The sequence below is a fragment of the Diplotaxodon limnothrissa genome, linkage group LG5, assembly GCF_057381915.1.
Source record: "Diplotaxodon limnothrissa isolate DT_005_m linkage group LG5, D_limnothrissa_male_GT1.1, whole genome shotgun sequence".
Lineage (NCBI taxonomy): Eukaryota > Metazoa > Chordata > Actinopteri > Cichliformes > Cichlidae > Diplotaxodon > Diplotaxodon limnothrissa.
Window position 1 is genome coordinate 26525178 of NC_140600.1, and position 24068 is coordinate 26549245.

Genomic DNA, 24068 nt, shown 5'->3' on the forward strand with positions numbered 1-24068 from the left:
AACTAGTGAATGTAATTTTTTAAAACATTTTGAATAAAAGTATAACTGCTTAACAAATGTAAAGCTGTTAAATGATTGTTGTTCTGCTTCAGTTAGAACTCACATTCAGGAAAACTCACATTCTTGAGTTCGGATTAATTTTGTTCGATCTGGACTTAAATAGTAATGAAAAGCTGAGAATTTGATTTGAGTGATTTGATTTATTGGGAGTTAGATGTTCATATATGGTACTATTTCTTAATGTACAACAACAGGTTTGATGTTTTTTTATTCTGTTGATCGCAGGTAAACAAAATTTTTGTATTGTGTTTCAGAACAGTCACTGTTGGGGTTTTTACTTCAGATAGCTTTCACTCAAACCTCTCCAAATGTGTTCTAAAGGCACTAAATTAACAGTTTAAATGTGGCCAGTTTTTCAGGACTGTGTATTAGAGATGGCACGATACCACTTTTTTATGTCCAATACCGATACCGATAGCATAAATTTGGATATCTGCCGATACCGATATGAAAATACACTATATAATATAGTGTATTTTTTAATCAATAAAACTGTTTTTTTAATATATTGCTGCATTTTGTATAAGTTAATGCTCAAGTTTAAATAAACAACAACACTAAAGCTATTCTGTTATACCTGAATGTAAAAAATACACTGCACCCAAAATATTTCATAGTTCAGCAATACTGATCTAATCAACTTAAACCTACTCCATCCTCCCTATTCTGGTATTTTAAAGAGTACGTAGCAGAAATATTAAGCAAGCTAACTAATAGGGTTGCAAACTCCCAGCAAAAAAAATAAATAGGGAACCACCCCCCACCCTCCACCTCATGATTCTTAATCGACATAATCAACTTTAATTTGATGCAATGTGGGGAAAAAATGCACAAAATAAATTATTTTTCAAGAATAATTAAATAGATTCAACATCTTTCTTCAACAGAATTGCAGACTTCACATATCGTACCTTCCCAAAGGAAAAAGTACTATAGCTTACTAGGGTATATTAGACTTAACAGTTACTATATACAGAGTAATGGACTTCTATATATTTTACATAAGATTAAAACTTTGGGTTAAGATTCAGATAATTATTTATTAAAAAGCTAGACATTTTAAATGAGAATAAGAAAGAAAAGTATGTCTTTGTGCCCCCCTTTTCACTGTTAATGCCCTATCGGGCCCCCTGGCTAAACTTTGCTAGATCCGCCCCTGCACAGTTACCAGCCGTCAGCTACGTAGAAAAGGATCCTGGTGTAGAAAGTAATATTAAATAAATTCTAACAACAGCTTATCAATAGATATCTGATTCAGTAATTTACGTCAGTATCGGACCGATACCGATACGTGATATCGGATCGGACCATCTCTACTATGCATATAAGTGCTCACCTAACACATAAGCTAAACAATCAGTGACTAATTCACTGCAGATAAATATGAACACTCCTTTCATTATCAAAGAAAGGTCAGTAAAACAAAAGACATCGTGTGTTTCGGGACTGTTGCTGTGCCCTGACTTCACAGCAGTCTGAACAGCTGACAGCTGTGGAGCTAAAGGGCCGGTTAGTGGAAAGTGTCCTGAGAAAAAACAAGAAACAAGGGCAGCGGGAGAAAATGACTAGAGGAGTGTATACTACACAATAGCAGATACTGACTTCATGTTTCCTAATCATTAAACGCGGATTAAACGGGATGTGATAGCTCTGGTTTCTGTTTTACTGAATTTTTTCACATGTACTTGAGGTCACTGCTAAAAGAAAAAATGTTTAAAAAGCTGTTCTTAATTATTTTCTTTAGACTTCCAAAATAACATTGCACCGTATCCAAGGTCACTTCAGTAGTGGGCATTGAATGGTACTTAAATGGTTTGATGAGTGACTCAACACCTTGTATTTCATGAATTTACAAATGCAGAATTTATTCTACAATTCATTAATTAAGCACAGAATTCTTTATTTCGATGCGTGTGGCTCTTGTGGTCCTCCATAGTATTTTCCTTTATTTATCAACAGTTTATAGTTTAGTGAAACGGGTTCATCATTCCAAGCACTTCCTCGACTCACACCCCGGTATAAGAATAATTATTATAACTAAAAGAAAACTGAACCAAATAAAAACTATATCTAAAGATTTTCAAAAAGCAAAATCAATTCTTGAAACTTGGCTGAATTTTGAACAAAACTCCCATCTCAATAAGAAAACCTGGCATGTCTCTAAAATGAGCTGGGAGCTGATACTGATAGTGATTAAATCTGGGGTGGGGAGTAAACTTTCACAGAGACACAAATGAGAAACTGTGACTGTTGTGAAGGGCCGCACCAATAATCTAACGGTGAGCAAAAGTGAGTTCAGCTTTCTAGTGGGGCCCTTCACAACAGTTAGTTTTTTCACGTGGCCTCTTAGGAAACCTAATTAATGATTAAACCCTGTATGATTACAATTCCGTTTCTTATGAGTGAAGTTTGACTTTTTTCTGCCGCTCAATCAAAACTAAATTGTCTTTCTTTATACTCCCTGCATTATGCTGGGCTGCGATTTTTGGCCCATTTTGAGCCGATTTTTGAGTCGTGCGACCGTTTTGGCGATCGGCCCGATTTTGGCCTTCATCGTGCGTCGTGCATCGTGTAGTATACGTGGGGTAACGAGACGCGATTAACACCTCACGACGAGCTCCCGATCATCAATCGCTTGGTCGCGAGGGTGTCACCGCAGTTTGTCACACTGCACACGCGCAAACACAAATGTCAACGAAAAAGACGGCGCAGCACGACAGTGCAGCGTGTGATCTGGACACAAGCGATGGAGGCACAACTTGTAGAACTTTGGAAAGCTCATCCGAGCCTTTTCGATGTGGCCTCACAAAATTATCACGACACAACAACCGTGAAAATAGTTGGATCTACACTGCTGCTCAATCACAGCTGCCTGATCAATGTTTTTCATTAGCAATTTAGCAAAGTTGACGGAGAGGGAGAGCGAGCGACAGAATTTCTATTATAACCTTCATTTTATGGACGCACAGTGTGCGCACTCAGGTCGCATCAGAGCATCGGGCCGTATAGTGTGAGACCCTGCATCGTCACCTATGAACTTCTAACCCCTGCGATGCAATCGTACAGTTTGAGCAGGTGCTGAATTCTGCCCAGCTTAGGGAAGGTTTAAATCTTGCGATTTGCTTCACCTGTTGTTCATGCTATCGACCTCATGGTGTCGCTGAGGCACCGAGAAACAAACTCGCTTTCACGACCAGAGCGCTGGTGCATTCACTGACGACGACGTATGATCCAAACAGAGGCACCTATGCAGCTTAGCATGGCTAACATGCAAACCAACCAGCCGCCTCCAGTTGCCTTTACTGAGAGGCCATGTGGTCTAGGGAACAGCCTCCGCCTCGTCATTCAGAAACAACCCGCCCCTCCTTTCTCTGTCCCTGTGGTTCCTTTTGGTTGTCTGTCATTATCACCGCTCACACTGTCACTTCTCCACTCATGGACTCACTTGCGGTCACTTCTGGGAATTGCACTTGTCTTGTTGAGACTGGAAGATCTGGACCATTAGTATTTGACTCAGAAAGCTCCTGATGAGTTAACCCGGAATGGAAACATAAAGAATTACTGCAGACGTGAGACATTTTTTTCCCTAGGTATTCCTTTACGTTATGTGAAGTTTTTCTTTATGCTTCTTCTTTGTTTTGAGTGTGAGTGGACTCTTCTGCTGTTGTACTTTCCCCTACAGTAAACAAATTAGTGTTTATAGCTGCAGTTAAGCCTTAGAGCTTGTTGCTGTATAATGTAGGCCAAAGGTTACCGGTTACGCTGCAGCGAGGTTTAGTTATTTCCCCTTTAGCGTAACATCTCAGCTGCTCTGTGATCATGGCTACAAAAAGCTACCAAATACACCCACCACTATTGCGCAAATATTGGAACAGCTTGCATAATAATAAGCGCTGAAAGGGTTACTTGGACAAAACTGTAAAAGATAATGAAATTGTTTTTTCTTCTAGATAATGTTTGCAGCAGGTAGTGATATAGGGTATGATAAGTTTTTCTTTTTTCTAAAATCAAAACTGCTGTTGTCAGTGTACAATGTGTATAGTGACAGTATGTATATATATGTGTATATATGCAGTTGGTATCTGTCTTGAAGTTCAGATCCTCTGGGAGGTCTGTGAAGTACCCTAGCTGTTCCTAGGACTATGTTCTTTTTGTGTGTCTGGAATCTGTTGCAGCCACCTTTCCAGCTGCTAACCCTCCTGTTACCACTGGGACCATTTTGGATGTTACCAAAGTGGTTCCATGTACTTTAGTTGTTTCTTCAGCCTCCGGTACTGACTTATTTTTCTCCTTCTTTCTGATGTTGCTGTCATCTGGGATTGCTGCATCTATCACACCTGCGGTGTTCTGTTTCTTGTCAACAATCATTCTGCATATGGTTGGTTTGTCAACAGCTGCTTGTCTGTCAGAAACTCAAAGACCCACTGGGTCTGAGCCCTGTTATTTATTTAGAAACTGGGGACTTCTAATCCATATGTGGCACAGATGTTCCTGTAGACTTTCTCAGCCACTTGGTTGTTTTTTCTCACTGTATCCTTGCATCTTAAATTCTGCTACTGTGCACTGGACGGTCTCTGGGGCATTTTTGCTCAGTCTCCAACTTGGATCTTGTTAGTTGTGGCAGACTCCTTTCTGTTCTGTGCTGTCCTTTTAAGGCAGCCTTTTCTAGCAAATATTAAGATTCTTTGTTATCTGCCACTTCTTCTATCTGTGGATGCTACATGCCATGCAGCAGCTTGGTCTTCCATGATACTTCCTTCTCCTCCACTGCTTGAAGCAGCTCATCTTAGAGGGCCTGAGATACATCTTCCTAATGTATTCACAGACTCCTATGTTTCATACTGAATGGTTCTGACACACCTCAAATCCGTGGTTGACATTCATGGATCTTCACCAAAGTCTCTGTTGGCCTGTGGGATACCCAGGTACTTGTAGCTGTCCTGTATCCCCACTATAATGCCCATTCCTCTTCAGTCAACACTACTCTCCCTTTCTTTGCAACCACTCAGCCATGCTTTTCTAATCCGTGTGCCCTCGATGTAGGTGGTGCATATATGCATATCTCATTCTGTCACATTTGTTAACTCTTGAAACACAGATAAAGCTTACTTGGATGCATGGAAGGACTGATTAGATTTTAATGGTCAAAGGTCAATATAATTATGACCTCACACCTGTCCCATTCTTCTAAATGTGATATCTCGGGAACTCCTGGAGTCAGTTTTATTATGTCCGGCACAAATGTTCACTTGGACTTACTAATGAACTGATTACAATTTTGTAACATTACAATTTTACAATTTTGTAACATTTATTTTTAAATGGCCAAATGTCGGCTTCCATTTAGTCATTTAGTTTTGTTTCATTGTACTCTCAATGTGAGGTACAAAGTGAAATCAGTGCAACTAAAGAAGACCTGTCAGAGGGAAAATTTCATTTATGGAACAACCTGGAACATTCTTTCCATTGTTAGGAAAAAACAGCTTTGCAACATGTAGCTAAGTCAATAACACTGAGGAGATAAATCTATCATACTCAAGGTCTACAATCAAGTGATGCTTTCAGTGAATGTAAATTCAGAGTTTAAAATAAGGTACTGATAACACTTGAGCAAGATGACCAGATTAGACTTTGGACGTATGAAATGAAGTTTAACTTTAAGTGTACATAAAAGGCCAGGCCATGTTATCGGTTTAAAAATGATGCAGCTCATGTTCTGGCATGCCTTTCAGTTGATGAAGACAGAACTAAAGACAGGAAGACCCACAAGCAACTGAAAGCAGCTGCAGTAAACACCTTGGCAGAAACACAACATTCAGTGAAGTTCATTGGTTCTAATCTTAATCCAAGCACTGGCTCCAAAGGATTTTCATCCAAGTATTTAAAACAGTCCCTATATTTATAATTTTGTTAGTTTGCCCAGTTAATTTTGAGTCTGTTGAACTGGGGGGCTCTGTCTAAAAATAATTGTAATTCCTAAACAGTTCATGGGAAATTCTTTACAAAATTTGTTCAATTAAATCAGAATAGACTGAATCCAATCTGATTGGATTTAACATCCCCTGTTGTGATGATGGAGGCAAAAAATTGTGTGTTATTCTGTGAGAATGACTTTGGCAGGTGCTTGATGTAAACTGCAACTTAACTGAGCAATATCATTCTTAATTTATCCTTAGATAAAATTACACCTTAAAATTCTACCAGTGCACTCTATATTTAAGCTCGTGAATCAACCATCTTGGATACAACTTTTGTTTTTTCCAATAGGAAGAGGGCCATGTGACACACCAAACTTAATGGTAATGTCACAAGAAAAACAATGGCCTAAATGGCCACCATGGTCACCACCCATCTTGAGGAGTTTGCCCCCTCACATATACTAATGTGCCACAAACAGGACTTTAATATCACCAACTATTCCCATTTTATTACGGTGTATCCATATAAATGGCCCACCCTGTATAGTAGTGAATCAGGTGAATATTATATTATGCCTGACTACACTGTAGCCTTTCTATAAACTATAAACTTTCTATTATCTTTGATTTTTTTTTTTTTTTTACAGTAAATAAAGTTCTTTCAAAAACATGCATTTTACTATTCTCAAAGACATAAAGATATGTTTATTTGCACCTTATAGTTGATGAAAGCATTTGTACACATGCTGTGGATAAACTGGCCCTGAATCTTCTTAAGCAATAGTGTCAGCCCCCTGAGTAACTTCCACCCAGGTTGTTTTTAAAGTCCAGGTCTATAAAAATATAATCACAGCACACACGATGACTTCACTTTGGTAACGTTGCTGAACTATGACTCAGCTGAGCTAACAGTCAGAAGGCGGTGCCAACAAAGACCACATAAAGTTAGAACATTAGTTTTCAGCAGTTTGCAGTGACGTCACTAACTGAACAGAGAATTAAGGGAACAAAACTAACTGATAAATTAGTCCCACTGAATGTTTAATCCCATCACTAAGTAAAACTATTATCATAAGACTTGTTAGGGAGTTAAAGTTGGCGTGAGTAGTATTATCTTCCTTTTATCTCGGTCTCTTCTCACGCAAAGGAGACAGAAATGTTGCAGAGAAGGCAAAAGAAGACAGAAAAAGGTTATGCGAACCATTAATTTATACCGTGTTATAATTTTATAGTCAATGCTATATAATCTTTTATTAGAGTTAATTGAACAAGACCTATGATTAGCTGCAATCTGCCACAACCTATTGGAGTGAGAGAAAAGAGATGAGAAATATAAGGAGCATTAATGCAGTAGCAGCATATTTGAACATTTATATGAAGTAAAAGAAAAGAGTTTGATAGTTCTCAGTATGTCATGGGAAGTCTGGGCTGGGTTATCCATGGCATAAATAAGACATCGTTCAGGGTCATTCAGTCTGGTCCAAACTAGAAATTTATCAAAAAGGAAAAGTCCTGTGCTTTTACTTATCAGACATTTTGCAAAATTCTAATATGATAGCTGAGCAATTTTTCCCCCATTGATATATGCCTTAGTTCAGAGCCCAACACCAAAATATGGATCCGTTTAGGATCACATGGCTTCTCTGAGTAAAAAGAAACCAAAGTGTTCAGAAAATGCTTCGAGTTGAACTCATCGACTAATCTGGACAACAAAGAACAAACTAAAGCTGTGAAACCAGCCACACAGTCCTCACAATGCTAAAATCTGCACAGCATCAGAAAGGCACATGTGTTCTGTTTCAGCCTTACAGCCTTCGAGTTAAAAAGCCTGTTACTACAATTCTGTAAATTCAGATTACGTCAGAGCTAGGTGTCATTCATATACAATTGTCTAGCTACTGCATCCACACCCATACCGAACAACCAACACTTACACTGCAAGAAGTTCAACTTGATTTCAGGTCATCTAGAATTTTCCATATTGTGACATATCTAAGAGAACTGACTGCAAAATATTCAACTATTTTTATCAGAATATACATGACTGTGAGCACAATATGAAAAAAAAAAAGATTTTATTTACATTTCATAATAATTATGGACATATCCATTTATCACACATTTTTTTACTCAAAAATAACAATGTTGGCATTAGCCAGGAAGATTAGGTTTTAGTATCCATAGTGATTAGACAAGCTTTCCTGTACACAAGCTTTAAAGACTATAAAGCTTTTCTTTTGCTATTCTAGTGTTTACCTGCCACATAAAAGCAACACATACTGTAATTGCCATACTCCAGCATCTAGTGTTAGTTTTTTTTCTCTTGGTTGGCTCATTAAATGATCCATAAGATACTTTAGAAAAGCTGTTTTTTAGCATCTCAGCATTTGAACCTTCTTACTACTGTCGTAGCACACATATTTTCCAGTCTGTCTGCTTCACTCCCACATCAAATCCTAGCCAGCCACACAAAAGCAACATTGATGAAAAGATTTATTCTCATACCAAGCTGCACCGACCCTTTTCTGACCTAATGCAGCAAGACTGCTGGCATTGTGCTGATAATGAACGCTAATGTCCTGTAATTAACTCACATCACTATTCCTGAAGTGATTGGTGATTTTGTTATTGTGTGGCTTACTTGGCACTGATGTGTGCAGATAACCAGATGGTCTCTGGAATATCAAATTTTGCGCCTTCCAAATCATCTGTTTTGGTCAAAAATGTGATCAAATGTACCTAAATGGGCTTTCTTCCCTTCTTGTTAAAGGATAATGGAAAAGCCCCATGATCCAGATGACAACTTCAAGCTGGATAAGGGCACAGCCGAACCTGAACCCAGCACCCATACGAGAGGACAGTGGTCTAGCAAAATTGAGTTCCTCTTGGCTGTTGCTGGGCAGATCATAGGGCTGGGAAATGTGTGGCGGTTTCCTTACCTATGCTACAAAAATGGAGGAGGTGAGTATCAAAATAGTGAACAAACAGACACTATATTGTGCTGTGGCTGTCTACCTATTTAGCTCCTCTTTTCCAGTTTTACCGTCTCCAAATAATGAACTTGGGATCACTGGTTTGCAGAAAGCTGTTTTGAAGTCTGGAGCTTCCTTAAAGACCCCATAAGTTATAAGCTATCTCTAACAATGGGTGATAGACTTTATCAGCAAGATGCATTGTACTGAACTGTATGTATTTATACTTAATGGTTAAAAGGGTTAAATTAAACACATTCTCAGAATCTCTTTCAGTACAACTTTCAGTTGAATTCAGCTTTTTTCAATTCAGTTTTATTTATGTTGCAACAAATCACAAAACATTCACCTCAGGGAACTTTTAAGGTGAAGACCTTACAATGTTAGAGAGAAAACTCCACAGGGGACCACCCTGTGAAGTAAGCATTGGGTGGCAGTGGGAAGGAACTCCATTTTAACAGAAGAAAGCGGCAGAACCAAACTCGGGGAGGGGCATCCATTGGCCTCAGGCGGTTTGGGGTGATGGTAAAGAGAAAAGAAAAAAAGGGCTTAACGAGGCAGAGCAAAACACAAACTATAGAAGAGAGAAGATAAACTTGCTCACTCGCCCAGCATCCTGATTCTATAGCAGCATAACTAAGTGATAGTTCAGCAGCCATCCCCATAATTATACATATTTTTTAATGTTAATGTTAATTAGCTGATTACATGAACTTAACTACAGAGCCCAGAACCACTGTTTATATTAGGCTGTTAATGTTTCCTTTGGGCCTTTTAAAAATAAATTTGGAGGAACTGCATTTCTGTGTCAGCTTCCCTTTTGTTTATTTCTGTATAACTAAGCCAAATTTTATATTTTAGTTCAAAATATATCAATTTAAAAGAACTCAAAGGAACATAATCGACACAGTTACTTTAATCTGTTTTTCATTTTTAATTCTATCTTAGCTGCATTTGTTTAAAAATCCTGTCAGTTTGACATTTGTGTAGAGTGGCAGAGAAAGATCGTTTTAAAGGAATTTACATCATAGTTAGGAAAAGATAATCAAGTGAATCCATCCAGTTTCTTAACTTTTTATCCAATTCAGGGTTGTAGGGAGTCTGGAGTCTATCCCAGCTGTCACTGAGAGAGAGGCAGAATGCATCCCGCACATGCTGCCAGATTATCACAGGGCTAACACAAAGAGACAACCATTCATGCTCACATTCACACTAGTCACCAATTAACCTAACAAGCATGTCTTTGGACTGTTGGTGGAAGCCAGATTACCCAGAGGGCAAAGTTTTCCCTCTGGCACCCAGGCACAAACAGAACATGCAAACTCCACACAGCGAGACAAAGCCTGGAGTATTTTTAGATTTCCAAAAATAATTACATTTGGAAGAAAAATATTTCAGAAAGTAACAAAACACAAATTAAGTTTTAAAAGAAAGGTCTTTTTAAAATGAACTAAAACAATGTCTATCTTATTTAGAGATTAGATGCAAAGTAAGCCAGTGTTGATCTCCCCCGGGATTGACCTGTGTCAGTGTGATAACCCTGGATTAATAAAACAGTTGAATCGATCAATACAAACAACTTATGTGGTGCAACTTTGGATTTTGTCCAGGGGTGTTCTTCATCCCGTATATACTCTTCCTCTTCGCCTGCGGCATACCCTTGTTTCTGCTGGAGACGTCTCTTGGCCAGTACACGAAGCAGGGAGGGATTACCTGCTGGAAGAAAATTTGCCCCCTTTTTGAAGGTAAAAATCTCTCTCTTAAAATTTTTTTGGAAGTTTTCATTTATCAGACTACCAATAAAGAAGTTAAGATCATACTGTATGCTAACAAGCTATGACAAGGTCTTTAATTAATTAATGAAGCTGAATCTAATTATAAATAGAAAACCTGTGGAAAATATTAGTATGTTTTTAAATGCATATTTTAATCACAAACTGCACATTTTACTCACATTTTCCTGCTGTTGTAGCATTTGATGAGAAATTATGAATTTTTATTATAATTCCTCATTTTCTTACAAAACTATTTTCCCCCTAGAACATTATACTGTAAACGATCAGATGCTGTATTCCAGGAAACCTGAGTTTTGAGTCTGACACTTATGCAACAGTTGTGTAACAAACTTAAACTTTAAAGTTTAACAAAGCTCCTTTTCTGATTATTGGAAAGACAAAAGCTTTTTTAAGAAACTCGCAGATCTGCATCAGGGGTTTCATCTTTCACATTACTTACACTGGTTGAACATTACCTCTTCTTTGATTGCCAGCCAGGGGACTTGTATACTATTAGCTCCTTTCTTACTTGTTGTCTGTGTTTCCCCTCTACAATTGTTCACTGCACTACATTTACTTTGGCACAAAACCTCGTTTATGTAATTTAAATATATGCCATCATTTAAATATGTATTTATTTTTCAAAGTGCGTTGGGTTGTTAACAAGTATTTATATTAACATACTGGACACAGTGCGTTTCTTTAATTATTCTATATGTATGTGAATTTGCCTCCTTTTAAGTGTTTAATTTGTTCCCTTTTTGTTGTTTTTCAGGCCTTGGTTATTGCAGTGAAGTGGTTGTTTTATACTCCAGCATTTATTACATTATCATATTAGCCTGGGCATTCCTATATCTCTTCTCCTCTTTCAATTCTGAGCTTCCCTGGGCAAGCTGCAAAAACAGCTGGAACACTGGTAAGTCCCACTATGTGATTAGAAATGCAAAAACAAAGAAGTAGCTAAACATCATGAGAGCAATTATGACTCACTGCATTTTAACAAGCTTTGGGGGACTCATCATGATACTAGCTGGTTTCCATTTTTTACAGGTTAGGTTGCTTTTAATGTCATAAAATTGGCTGTTTGAGGGTTTTATTCGATTCTGGCACAATGTTGGCACTGAGGGGGTTTTTTGTGTCTATAGAGCAAAGGCTGGAAACATTTTATCTTATGAAGGACTAGCACTCAGTATTCTTCACTCATGCTGATATTTATTAATAATAGCAGTTGAAAAATTTAAGTGTATTTTAGCACTGACAATTTTACATTGCTTTATACAGTATATGGATAAAAAAAATTGCAGGCCACACTTCAGTTTTCAGTCCCATTGCCACAGGTGTATAAAATCAAGCACCTAATTATGCAGTCTGTCTTTGCAAATAATTTTTGAAAGAATGGCACATTCTAAAGAGCTCACTGAGTGTCATAACATAACACCAGTGTACCAAGTGCCGCTTCTTCTCATGTAGGTATTCCACAGACAACTATAAGTGGAATTATTGGAAAGTGGAAATGTTTGGGAAACAGAGCAGCTCATCCACGTAAAGTTACAGAGCAGGGCCATCAGGTATGGAGGCTTTTAGGTTTAAAAGTCACCAACACTCTGCTGACTCAGTAACTGCAGAGATCCAAACCTCCTCAGGAAAAAACATTTTATTCGGAAGTATCTTTTTACCATGTAGCTAGCTGCTACATGCACTATATGGACAAAAGTATTGGGCTACACCTAGCCATGCCGCCTGCCCTTACAACATTTGTGAAAGAATGGGTGGTTCCAAAGAGCTCACTGAATGTGGCATCCTATGAATGGTACTGTCATGGGATGCCACATATAAATATTCTTAATAAATAAAAAAAAATAGGTGTATGCTTACTTAAAATCTAGTTATGAGAACCACAGAAAAGCCTTACTTGGTGTACACCAGCAAACTGATAACAATTTTATGGCAACACCAACAAAGTCTTTACTCACCACAGCACTTTCCAGTTGGCCATAGTCAAGTCAACTACTGGTCATTGCCATTAATTTAGTGGGAATGCTTGCAGCACCACTTGGTAACTGAGTAAAACTCTCAACCTTCTCTTTCAACCCAGTAAAATGAAAGAGGCACCACCTTGTGGCTTTATTCAGCACTTCACGCAAGTGAGTTTCCCTCTCAGGGGGACAGAATACTAAAGCCAGTGAACAACAATCACACACGCACACAAATAAACAACTGTCAGCAATCTAATGCAGTCACACAAACTTAGATTTTTATTATTTATTGTTTTTTTTATGTAATTGGTGGAGACACTGAAATAATCCCTCCACCCCCTCCTTCAGCAAACATAAAGTAGAAAACACCTTCTGTAGTCACACATTTTATTTAATATAGCAAACTACAAATGAAGAACCAATTTGTTATGTGAATAGAAAAGCTTATGTAGTAAAAATCAGTAGAACACTAGCACAGCTTATATGTAAGAATAAAAAAGAAAAAAAAATACCAAAATGTAACTGAAGATCTTTGTTAACACAGACCAAGGCTTTGACAAGATGTGTTATATGACCTTTCTTTGTTTGTGCTTTAATTCACTTGTTGACATTTCTCAGAAACCTGTGTGGAATTTGACAGAAAGGCTGATTATTTCAACATGACTGTACATGAAAATGCAACTTCACCAGTGAGAGAGTTTTGGGAGTGAGTAACTTTTCCAAAATCCAAAAACTTTTAAGGCATTATTTGGACAAGTGAATCGGCATTTGTGAGTTATGACCATCACTAACTGTCAACTGCAGGCGAAGAGTTTTGAATATAACTGGAAGCATCAATGAGTTGGGCAATATTCGATGGGAGTTGGCTTTGTGCCTTTTGTTGTCCTGGATCATCTGTTACTTTTGTGTGTGGAAAGGTGTCAAGTCTACTGGGAAGGTAAGACATGGGCTTAATACTTTTATTTCCTTCTGGTACACAGTGTAACAAATAACAGAATCTGCTAGTGCCTAAAAACACAGTAATATGTTACACACCAAACATGCCTCTATCTTTATAGTTTAATTACCTATTAGAGACAGGATGTGATTGTACACAGTTTAAGGCTAACCATAAATATGAGCCAACATTATTACAGTCCTTTATGATTCAAAGATATCAAGCTAAGCCCAAACTTTTGTTCCCACTGCACTTAAATTAAAGGTACAACCAGCAGCAGGCCAGGTTAAAATAGATGGAGATGAAGTATCTTTCTGAAATATCATGAAGAACATGCCACAAACATGTTTCTTAGTAATCATCTTTGCTTCCCTGGCTTTATCCTTTGTCCCCTTTCCTTCCCATTCATTGATTGTCACTGTTTATGTATTTATTGAGGGTGGACATGAGCTACATACGCACACCAGGGCAGGGCAGATAAGAGATTGTATTTTATGCAACAATGACGGTGTTTATTTTTAATAAATACAAAAGCAGAATACAAAGTTGCAGACCTGTGATATCAGTAAAAACTTCCTCTTTCAACTTGTTGCACTCTTTGTACCACTAAAGCAGAAAGATTTACACGGCTATATGCTGGATTTTATGCTAAAATAGTTATATAAGGTATGTAATCATTGAAACATACTTACTAATTAAATTTGATTACCCCATTTAAAAATAAATGGGAGTGTTGCACTTAGACCTGATTTGATAGTAGTATCTATGCCAGATAGCAGTGAGTTTCATGATATGAAGTTGAACTGTAATCAGTTTTCTGATCTTCTTTTGATCCTCTTCATCTGCAGATGTACTCTGTATTTGTTGATTAACTGTTAGCATGCCAACTAAATAAATGGTGAACATGACGTTACTTGCTGAGAGCTGCAAATCCTGCAAGATTTAGTATTTTGAACAAGGTAATGTGCAGACAGCATTTAGCTGCAAACAGTGTTGTGCCAGCATTAAAAAGGCAAAAGAAGCTGTCAGAAAGATTTTCTTTAATCTAAAGCTGCAATTTGCTTTCTTGAAAATTTAAACTGTGCGTTAGACTTAAGGAGTAGTGAACTGCAGTTTTCCCTGGGTGGCAAGAATAAAGAAAAAATCAGCAGCATGTGTTTAGTTTGAGATACACTGTGTGAAACTAAAGCTTCAATGTGAGGTTAAGCAGTGTTCGGTGTATGTTCTGAAGCACAGAGTGAGTGTGATTACATAATATCGGCAGTGAATGTTCATAACTTGGCCACATCATTCCTCCTCTGCAGGTAGTTTATTTTACTGCCACATTTCCATATGTGATGCTGGTGGTGTTGCTTGTTCGTGGACTCACGTTGCCTGGGGCCATAGATGGGATCAAGTTTTACCTGTACCCAGATCCATCCCGTCTCGCTGATCCCCAGGTACAAACACCATTCATGACTTCCCACTCTAAATAAAATGTGGTTTTACTCTTTAACTCCTGCATAACCATGTTGCATCATCAAACTTCTTACAAACAGTGATGGGTTACTTATGTGTGTTAGACTGTGTTAAAACTTTCAGTGCATTTGCAGATGATTGCTTTGCTGATGTCACATAGGGTAAAACATTAGCAAATGTTCTGTACAGATGCACTATGTGCAGTCCAACACACACACACACACAATAAAAAAAAATTCTCATGTAATTGAATGTAGGGGTGGGGAAATGACCTTTTTTTCTTTTGCAGGTGTGGATGGATGCTGGCACACAAATATTTTATTCCTATGCTATTTGCATTGGGTGTCTAATTGCACTTGGCAGCTATAATAAGTACAACAATGACTGCTACAAGTAAGTAAAATGTTTTTTGTTTTTTAATGTAAGAATATCACAAAATATCACAGTTTTAATGAAAGAAGAAGAATGTAACATAAAACATATAAAATCATTATGACAAAACTGGAAAAAGCAGGTTTCTTTAATGCTTTTCACTAACACTAATAACTTTCTTCTTCTATTTACCATTATCCAAAAATATCTCCCTTGAGTCATGTGTCATGCCATGAGCTACTGATATGGAAAAAAACAGGTTGTGTGTCACAGTTAGGCAAGAAACATGCAAACCGTGGTTCAGGGGATTGGGAAGCTCATCTTGTAACCAGAAGGTTGCCAGTTCGATCCCCTGCTCTGTCTGTCTTGGTCGTTGTGTCCTTGGGCAAGACACTTCACCTATCGCCTGCTGGTGTTGGCCAGAGGGGCCTATCAAGGCTTGCAGGATGAGCCGTGTGGAATTTAATGAGGACCCAAGATGCAGGCAGCTGAGATACAGGGGAGTTTTTATTGAGAAGGTGGAGATACAAACAGAAACGGCAGAGGAGCGGAGGAAACTAAACAAAACCTAAACTGGAAAAAACTAACAAAACAAACCTGAAGCGCTAACTGGAGCGCTGGAGGAAACACAGGGAATTAACACAGACGAACCGGCAACATGTGGGAGAAGACACAGGGCTTAAATACACACAGCAGTAATCAAGGGATGGGAGACAGGAGGGGAACACACCTGGACAGATGACGAGACAGGGGAAACGTAATTTGAACACACTCACATGAGACAAGGACCTTCAGAATAAAACAGGAAACTAACAGACACAGAGGACCAGACAAGACACTGAACTTAACAGACAGACTCACGAGCAGACACAGTGACACCATGGATAGACAGAGGGAACACAGACATGCATGAAACAAAACCCTAACACATAACAAACCTAAACAAAAGACATAACAGAATAAACAAGAACATAGAATAATATAAAGAAACACAAAACACTGAGTTGTCAGACTCAGGACCATGACAGGGCCGATGGCGCGATATGGCAGCCTCGCTTCTGTCAGTCTGCCCCAGGGCAGCTGTGGCTACAGCTGTAGCTGCCTCCACCAGTGTGTGAATGTGAGAGTGAATGAATAGTGGAATTGTAAAGCGCTTTGAGGGTCTCGAAAATCGCTATATAAATGCAATCCATTATCATTATTATTATTATTATTATAAACCCTTACTGACTTTAATACAAAATAATTTGATGTAATTTGTTCTCTTTTTATTTTAGGGATTGTGTGTATTTGTGCCTTCTGAACAGTGGGACCAGCTTTGTTGCTGGCTTTGCCATATTCTCTGCACTTGGATTCATGGCATATGAGCAGAACACAGATATATCCAAAGTGGCAGAGTCAGGTGAGTTTATAAAAGAAAGTGTGAAAAGATACAAGGAGCTTTACAATGAACAATTTAGACCTGACAGCATTTATGGATGTAATATTATTTACATGTTCGTATGGGAGAATGTTACAAGCTTGTCTTTGTATGTGCAGTGGATGGCGTTTCTCATCTGTTTTTAGAAGAGGATAAATGCCAGCTACACTTTACACCTTACAATCAATATATGCGTGTATACTCTCACCGACCTCTGTTAGGTATAACTGGTTAGTAGCAGGTTGGGCTTCCGTTTCCATTGTATTCTCTTATTCTCTGCAGGTCCTGGCTTGGCATTCATTGCCTATCCTCGAGCCGTCGCCATGATGCCTTTTCCTCAGATCTGGGCAGTATTTTTTTTCGTTATGATCATCTTGCTGGGGCTGGACAGTGAGGTAAGCTCTGTTTTGTTTTGTTTTGTTTTGGGGTTTTTTGGTGGGGGGGAGGGACAACTGAAATAAATTGAAATGGAAATTTAAATTTTTTTAAAAACAATTTTAAACTTACTTACGTTCCACTAAATATGATTGTTATCTGGCTCAGGCCTGGCGCAGGATCTCTATTGAGATGCAGATTAAAACAGTTTAATCTTGAGCAAAAATTATGCATTTTTAATGGTAAGTATATAACTTAGAAGTTTGTGTTTCAGTTTGTGGGTTTGGAAGCTCTCACAACAGCCATTTCCGACATGAATCCAGCCTTCTTCCATGTCGGCCACCGACGTAAACTCTTGCTGCTTGCTGTCAGTGTTGTCAGTTTCCTCATCGGCCTTGTGATGGTTACAGAGGTAAGAACAAATTTAAAAGTCACATGTTTGTCACAATAACTGCATTTATTTTATATGCTAAAGCTCGAAAGCTAATGAAACTGCTCCACACACAGGGTGGACTATACATCTTCCAGGTGTTTGACTACTATGCCTGCAGTGGAATGACTTTACTTCTCATTGCCGTACTGCAGTCTGTAGGTGTTGGATGGGTATATGGTAAGTTCATGAATTACAAAAATATCAAAGTGTCTTCATAATGAAACAAATTTTTCCTCAACTCTGTGTTTCCATCTTTTCACAGGTGCAGACCGATTTTATGACAACTTAGAGGACATGATTGGATACAAGCCTTTACCCCTAATAAAGTACTGTTTGAAATATGTCACTCCAGTAATTTGCACGGTGAGTTGCAGCAAAAGTTAGTAATGCTCTGCAGGTCTTCCCGCCCATTCTTGCACAGCACATGTCAGTAATGTCAGACAGACATTATTAATCGAGACAAACTCTCTTATCTAGTAGGTGATCATCAGTTTTGCTGACCTAAATGGTAGCTGTTAGTGCAATATGTTATTAACTCTGACTGACTTCATTACTTAAGTTAGGATTAATTCTGTGAGCTGGTAAAAAAAAAACTCTCCATCTGAAAGTAAAAAATGTCAGTATTTGTTCCAGCATTTATAATTCATCAAAGTAAAATCACATTATTTGGTTATTTTTAGTAATGAACCAAGACAAAAATCCTTGATGGGGAAGTATCATTTTAGCATTTACTAGCCAACAGTTTTGGGTGTGCAGCTAGCCATGCAGTCTCCCATTATTTGTGAATGAATGGGAAGAGCTTACTGAATTTGAGCATGGTAATGTCATAGGGTCCCACCTTTGCAACATGTCATGAAATTCATGAAATTTCTTCCTTCCTAGATATTCCATGACTAAGTGTTACTTTTGGAAAATTGTTAGGTTAAGCACCACAGCAACTCATGGCGTCAGACCACATGAAGTTACAGAGCAAGGTTGCTGACTGCATAGTGTGTAAAAGTCTCCAACACTCTGCTGACTCTCTGCTGACTCAATGACTCAATGACCATAGAGCGCTGAGCCACCACTGGCGTTAACATAAGCAGAAAAACTGTGGACTAGGAGCCTCATGAGATGGGTTTCCATTCCCCACGTAGTATGTAATTTATTCCATATTTACCTCTTCCATTGTAATTTTCAGGGAACGTTTATTTTCTCCTTGGTCAAATACACTCCACTGAAGTTCAACAACACACTAGAGTATCCATGGTGGGGTTATGCTCTAGGCTGGTGGTTTACACTCTCCTCTACGCTCATGGTTCCCTTCTGGATGCTGTACAATCTGAGCACCACTCCTGGTACACTGCGACAGGTGAGCTATTTGTGTATGAATATAAATTTCCAAAAAACTGTTTCCTTTCATCTTTTATTAAAACCAATATTCTTCTTTGTTAGAGGTTCTCCATCTTATGTACTCCAGCCGAAGACCTCCCTCTGACCAAATCAGAGAAAAAGGCTCTTGAACTGCTTAACTTGCCATCATCCTTCGATAACACAGTGTTCTAGAATAAACATGAAAAGTGAAGCAAACTCAGATGCATTTAACAATTAACACAGTTATAAGGAAAATCTAACATTAAATCCAGTGGCTCAATCCTCTGTAGCGCTGCATCATTCCAGTCTGTTTGGAATTTAACCCCTTAAAACACTGATATTTATTTTGTGTCCCCATCTAACGGGCTAGATAAACCAGTGAGATGAATTCAACCAAAAACTACAACCTGAATGAATTCACACAAACAAGAGGTGATTGTAAAAAAAACTGCGTAAAGACAGTCTGAGCACAAATGTGTAGTTTCCCTGAGTTTGGGATGGCATCTTCATCATCTGATTTACAGTCCAAAACCAGAAGAGGAAACCACAGAAACGTCAGAAATAAGAATATGGAACCAGAGAGGATGTGGAGTTTTGCTTAACCCTCTGATGCATGAATTATGAAAGCCTTGGTCAAGATTTTTTTCTTAAGTGCTTTTATTCTTCTCAGGACATGAAAAAAAATGTTTAACTCTTTTTTTTCCAAAAATATGTTTTTTTATAAAGTTATAAACTTGTCCACTCCAGTGGACTACATGCGCCTGAGCACTTAGCATGAAATACTGTGAATTTACTGTAAAAATTAATTACCTTGTGTTCTATTGTAAATATACAAACACTTGTTTGCTTGTATCCTTTGAAAAACATCTCAGCAATTTTTTTGGAACTTTCAACTCATAAGGCCCCAATGTTTAGACGTAAATAACAAAACCAATCAACAGTCCTAGCTGTGAATCCTACACCTGAATATGGCAAACTATCTCCAACAAGAGAAACATTTTTGAGTCTACACAGTTCTATAACGATGCAGGACAGTATTACCAAGCCCTTAGTAGCATGCTGGAAGAAAACACAAACTGACATCTTAGTCTCTGCATCTCCAAACAGTTCTATGTTCATCACACCTAGGCTGTGCGAAAGTTTGCAACGCATCCAGGGCACAATGGCACACAGCATTGCATGCAGATGTATTTGGTCTTCCGTGTGCACGCAACATCATGGCACCTGTTTGCATTTTTCACCTCGGTCAGTTGGGGCCAGTGATATCCTGTGGCAAACCTGACCTCACAGGCTACTTTGATGACTGCTCTCCACTTCACGGGTTGTGGGGTCCCACTGGGTCTTCCTCTTTTGCATTGCTGGAGGGTGAATCTCTTCTCTTGTTACTGACAGTTCTTTCCCATACAAGTTGGTGTTGTATGTTATATTATCAATTAGATCTGCTGGAAACAGATGTCTGAAGAAATCTATGGGATCCTTCCCCTCCACATTCAATTTCCACTCTCCTAGAAAAGGAGGCAAGTCTCCAACCAAGTCATTGTCTTGGACTTTCCAAATATTTTTGCGGGCTTGAGTATGGTCAGGTGCCATGTACCCATCTCCCACAGCTCCCTGATCATACTGACCTTCCTCTTCATCCTGCCCCTCATCGTTCTCACTTTCTGCATCCTGACTGTCTGTGTCTTCATCATCCGTAGTTCCTATGTCTCTGTTCTGCTCTGGCAGCCACTCTCATCATCACTGGACTTATCACTGAACTCCTCATCACTGCACTCATCAATGAAATCATCATCACTGGAGCTGGATGGAATTTCCTGGACTATTCTGTACGCTGCCTTATTCTTTGCTGCATTTGAAGTCTACAAAATATGATAAAATAATTATTATAGTAACTCAAACTACAGCTGATCTGCACAGAAATATATATTTTAAATGAGTAGCTTATAAATGTAACAATTATATGCTTAATAATAACCAAAACAGTCCCAAAAAACAGTGAGACAATTTATGACTTATGTTAAAAAAATATAGTGGGTAATGCATGATGTCCACTACAGTGGACACATGGTTAATTGTAGTTTTCTACATATTAGACATAACAATTTCTTATTCCAAACAGATAATATCCTTCCCTAGATGTTACTGCATATCATCATATTTTTTTTACCTGTTGGGCTCTTTTAGCATAGAAGGATTGACAGGATATGCCAGCAGTGGTCGGCAGGGGTGACAGTTTGTCTGCCATCTTTGATTCAGAGGAAATTTACTTGCAGTTGCACTAACTGAACACTGAATTGACCTCAATGGAGCATGGCAGCAGAGAGCACTCTAGAGGCTAATATGCAGTTCCACCATAGAAACCAATGCATTAAAGAGATATGTACGTTTTAGTAGCTGTCCACTCCAGTGACCACTATGCATCAGAGGGTTAAAGAAAATGGTTTAGGCCATGATTTCATTTTCTATATTATTGCTTCTGACGATTGTCTTGTTCATGTTTGTTCTGATAACCCATCTCTACAGCAAGGACTAGTTCTGAAATTTCTCTTGTGGCCATTTGCACTGAGCATATTATTTGACATTTTAAATTGCTCCTCATCCAAAGTTCATTAGTAAGAAGCATATTTTTTTCAGGTTTACCTTCATCTGAGTATATTGAGCTATCTGCTTTCACTGTGTCTGATTACAAAGCTCTTTTTTAAACCCCACCTATTCGTACATCTGTTGTTAATCACAATTTATATCAGAGCTATTAGTGGAATACTTAACATGATATTCATGTGATGAATCGCTGGGAAATTTGTCATGTGGTGAAAAAATTTACGTGCCTTTAGCATACGGTAGACTGTTTCTGATGCCATAGTTGGAGAAGGGAGAGAAGTTGATGCCTGATTAATTCTGTCACATTAAAATGTTGCATTTACAATCATGGAGAAAAATAATGGTGTATTTATTATGAAAATCCTTCTTCTTTTAAATAAAAGACAGCACAGGGTATTTACACCTGCACAAATGTGCCTCATGTTTAAATCAAAGTCTTTTTGGGACTATTGCCTGTTATGGTTTTAAGCAACACCATTTTGCAAACACTCATCCTTTTGTAATGAGCACTTATTAAGAAGAGAGTGGAAATGAAAGGTTTTTGTACACCAAGTGTTTTTGTCTCTTACATTGTATTATTACATTTTGTGGTCAAGGCCTCAGGCTGTAGAACTTTTTTGAGTAAAATAATACTGACAATTACTTGACAAACTCTTACAGATCTAACACCTTAGTTACTTTAAGGCCAGTATGAATTATACAGATGGTGTAAACTGTAACTAAAAAACAATGACAGAAGGGAGTTTGTCAAGCAATAAGCATCCAATCAATTGAAACCCTGAACACTGTGTTTATCTGAGCCATCTGGCTGTCCCAATACAGAAGTGTTTGTGACCTCTACAAAGTACTGATACTGTAAATATTGTATATGGGTTTTTCATGTAGGCAGTAAATGCAGCATTACGATAACTGCGCTATGTATTATAAACCTGTTAGAACCAAGGAAAACTCAATATGGTAATATTGATTATAAAATACATTTTTCTGCTGTATTTTCAACTTTTTTTTTCTTTTCAGAAACCTTCCTTATCGAGTGTCCAAATTTATATTTTTAATATTTTGTATCATATGTCATTGAGAGTTGTGGCAACATTTTTATGTATAACATGTGGAGTGTGATCTAAAGGTTCTGGGAACTGGCCTTTAAAAATCAAAGCAGTGGCGACCCTGAATGGTGATCCTAAGGATTGGTCAGAGGCCAGCTTGAAATCTTTTATGTTGTTGGTTTTTTCTTTGTTGTTTTTATTGTTTTTTCTTTGTTTCTTTAAAAAGGTTTTCTGAACTTTTGAATCACACCTCTGCACTGTACAAATTTTGTAATAACACGTTTTTTCATGTGAAAAATCATATTGACATTTACACTGTAATTTATTTTTATAACCCACTGTTGCCACTAGATACAACAGGAACAAAAAGGTTTGCTTTTTTTTTTTTTTTTTTTTTTTTTGAAGTGTTGGTATGATGAACTGAATCATAGCTTTGGTTTGTAAATGTTAATTGAATGATTTTATTAAACAATGTGCCATTCTTTAAATATGATCTATAATGAGATAATCATATGTTAATATGATCAATATTATTTATGTATTTCTTCATGTCTTCCTATTACTATTTGGTTAAACTGACATGAGAATCATTCCTTAGGATTTACTGCAGCAATGACCAGTGAGGTGACTGTGGTAAAATCATCATTTACAGACAAACTTAATAAAATCTTAATAAATTCACAACTGTTTTGCCTTTTGATTGTCACTACACAGATCCAGAGGAGAGTCTGAAAAAGTAAAAATGGCAGTTTTTCTGTGCCCTTGAATGACATGAGAACATTTTAATTTTCTGCTAATGCTTTTAAGAAAATAAAGGTTACCTTTAATTCTTCACCTGAATTGTTCAGTCTTGATATGTAATGATAGATTTATTTTATACAACTCTTTTCTTTTCTCTTTAAACATTCCCTTTTTCATTTTGAACATGTAAAGGACATCCACTTTTTCATCCACGCTGTCTAAAATCTGACGTCATACTTGACCTTGGAACCAGGAACAGTGTCACTACATCGTCCATTTAATAGCTTTATAATATCAGTGTATCACATGAACCCTCCTTCATTGTTAACCCAAGATGCATGAATTAACCTAAGAAAAACCTTTAAAAACAAAAACTGTTTACTAAATAGACCTTTTTTAATAAGAGGAGAAAAATGCAATGAGTAATCAAATCGAACACCCAGTTTTTTTCAGCTGATACCACAGAGACAGTAAAACACTACTGCAAACATCTTTGTTTTTCATCTTATCCTTGTAATGTTCATGCATGCACCAGTAAAGCTGTGGTCATGGTAATTCTGAAGTTTTTTCCTTCAAGTGGTGCCTAATTTCAAATGCAATGATTCACACAGGTCGATAAATGTCACTACAG

General features: G+C 37.8%; 1 protein-coding gene and 1 pseudogene across 2 annotated transcripts; one reads left to right on the forward strand and one right to left on the reverse strand.

Annotated features, from left to right (window-relative positions):
• The first annotated feature begins 3480 nt into the window (after positions 1-3480).
• On the forward strand, positions 3481-23048 carry LOC146632466 (sodium- and chloride-dependent GABA transporter 2-like). Of its 2 annotated transcripts, none has more exons than XM_085353358.1 (15): positions 3481-3650; positions 8749-8939; positions 10561-10695; positions 11501-11641; positions 13320-13407; positions 13506-13638; positions 14943-15077; positions 15386-15489; positions 16746-16870; positions 17171-17283; positions 17538-17675; positions 17771-17873; positions 17959-18059; positions 18877-19047; positions 19131-23048. In XM_085353358.1, exons 2-15 carry the CDS (start codon positions 8753-8755, stop codon positions 19239-19241), a joined length of 1785 nt encoding a protein of 594 aa, XP_085209484.1. In that variant the 5' UTR covers positions 3481-3650; positions 8749-8752; the 3' UTR covers positions 19242-23048. The 2 variants fall into 2 exon arrangements, with proteins under 2 accessions (XP_085209484.1, XP_085209485.1); XM_085353359.1 differs by having other exon boundaries at positions 3481-3629.
• Positions 19839-21294, reverse strand: LOC146632467 (uncharacterized; annotated as a pseudogene).
• Positions 23049-24068: the final 1020 nt, after the last annotated feature.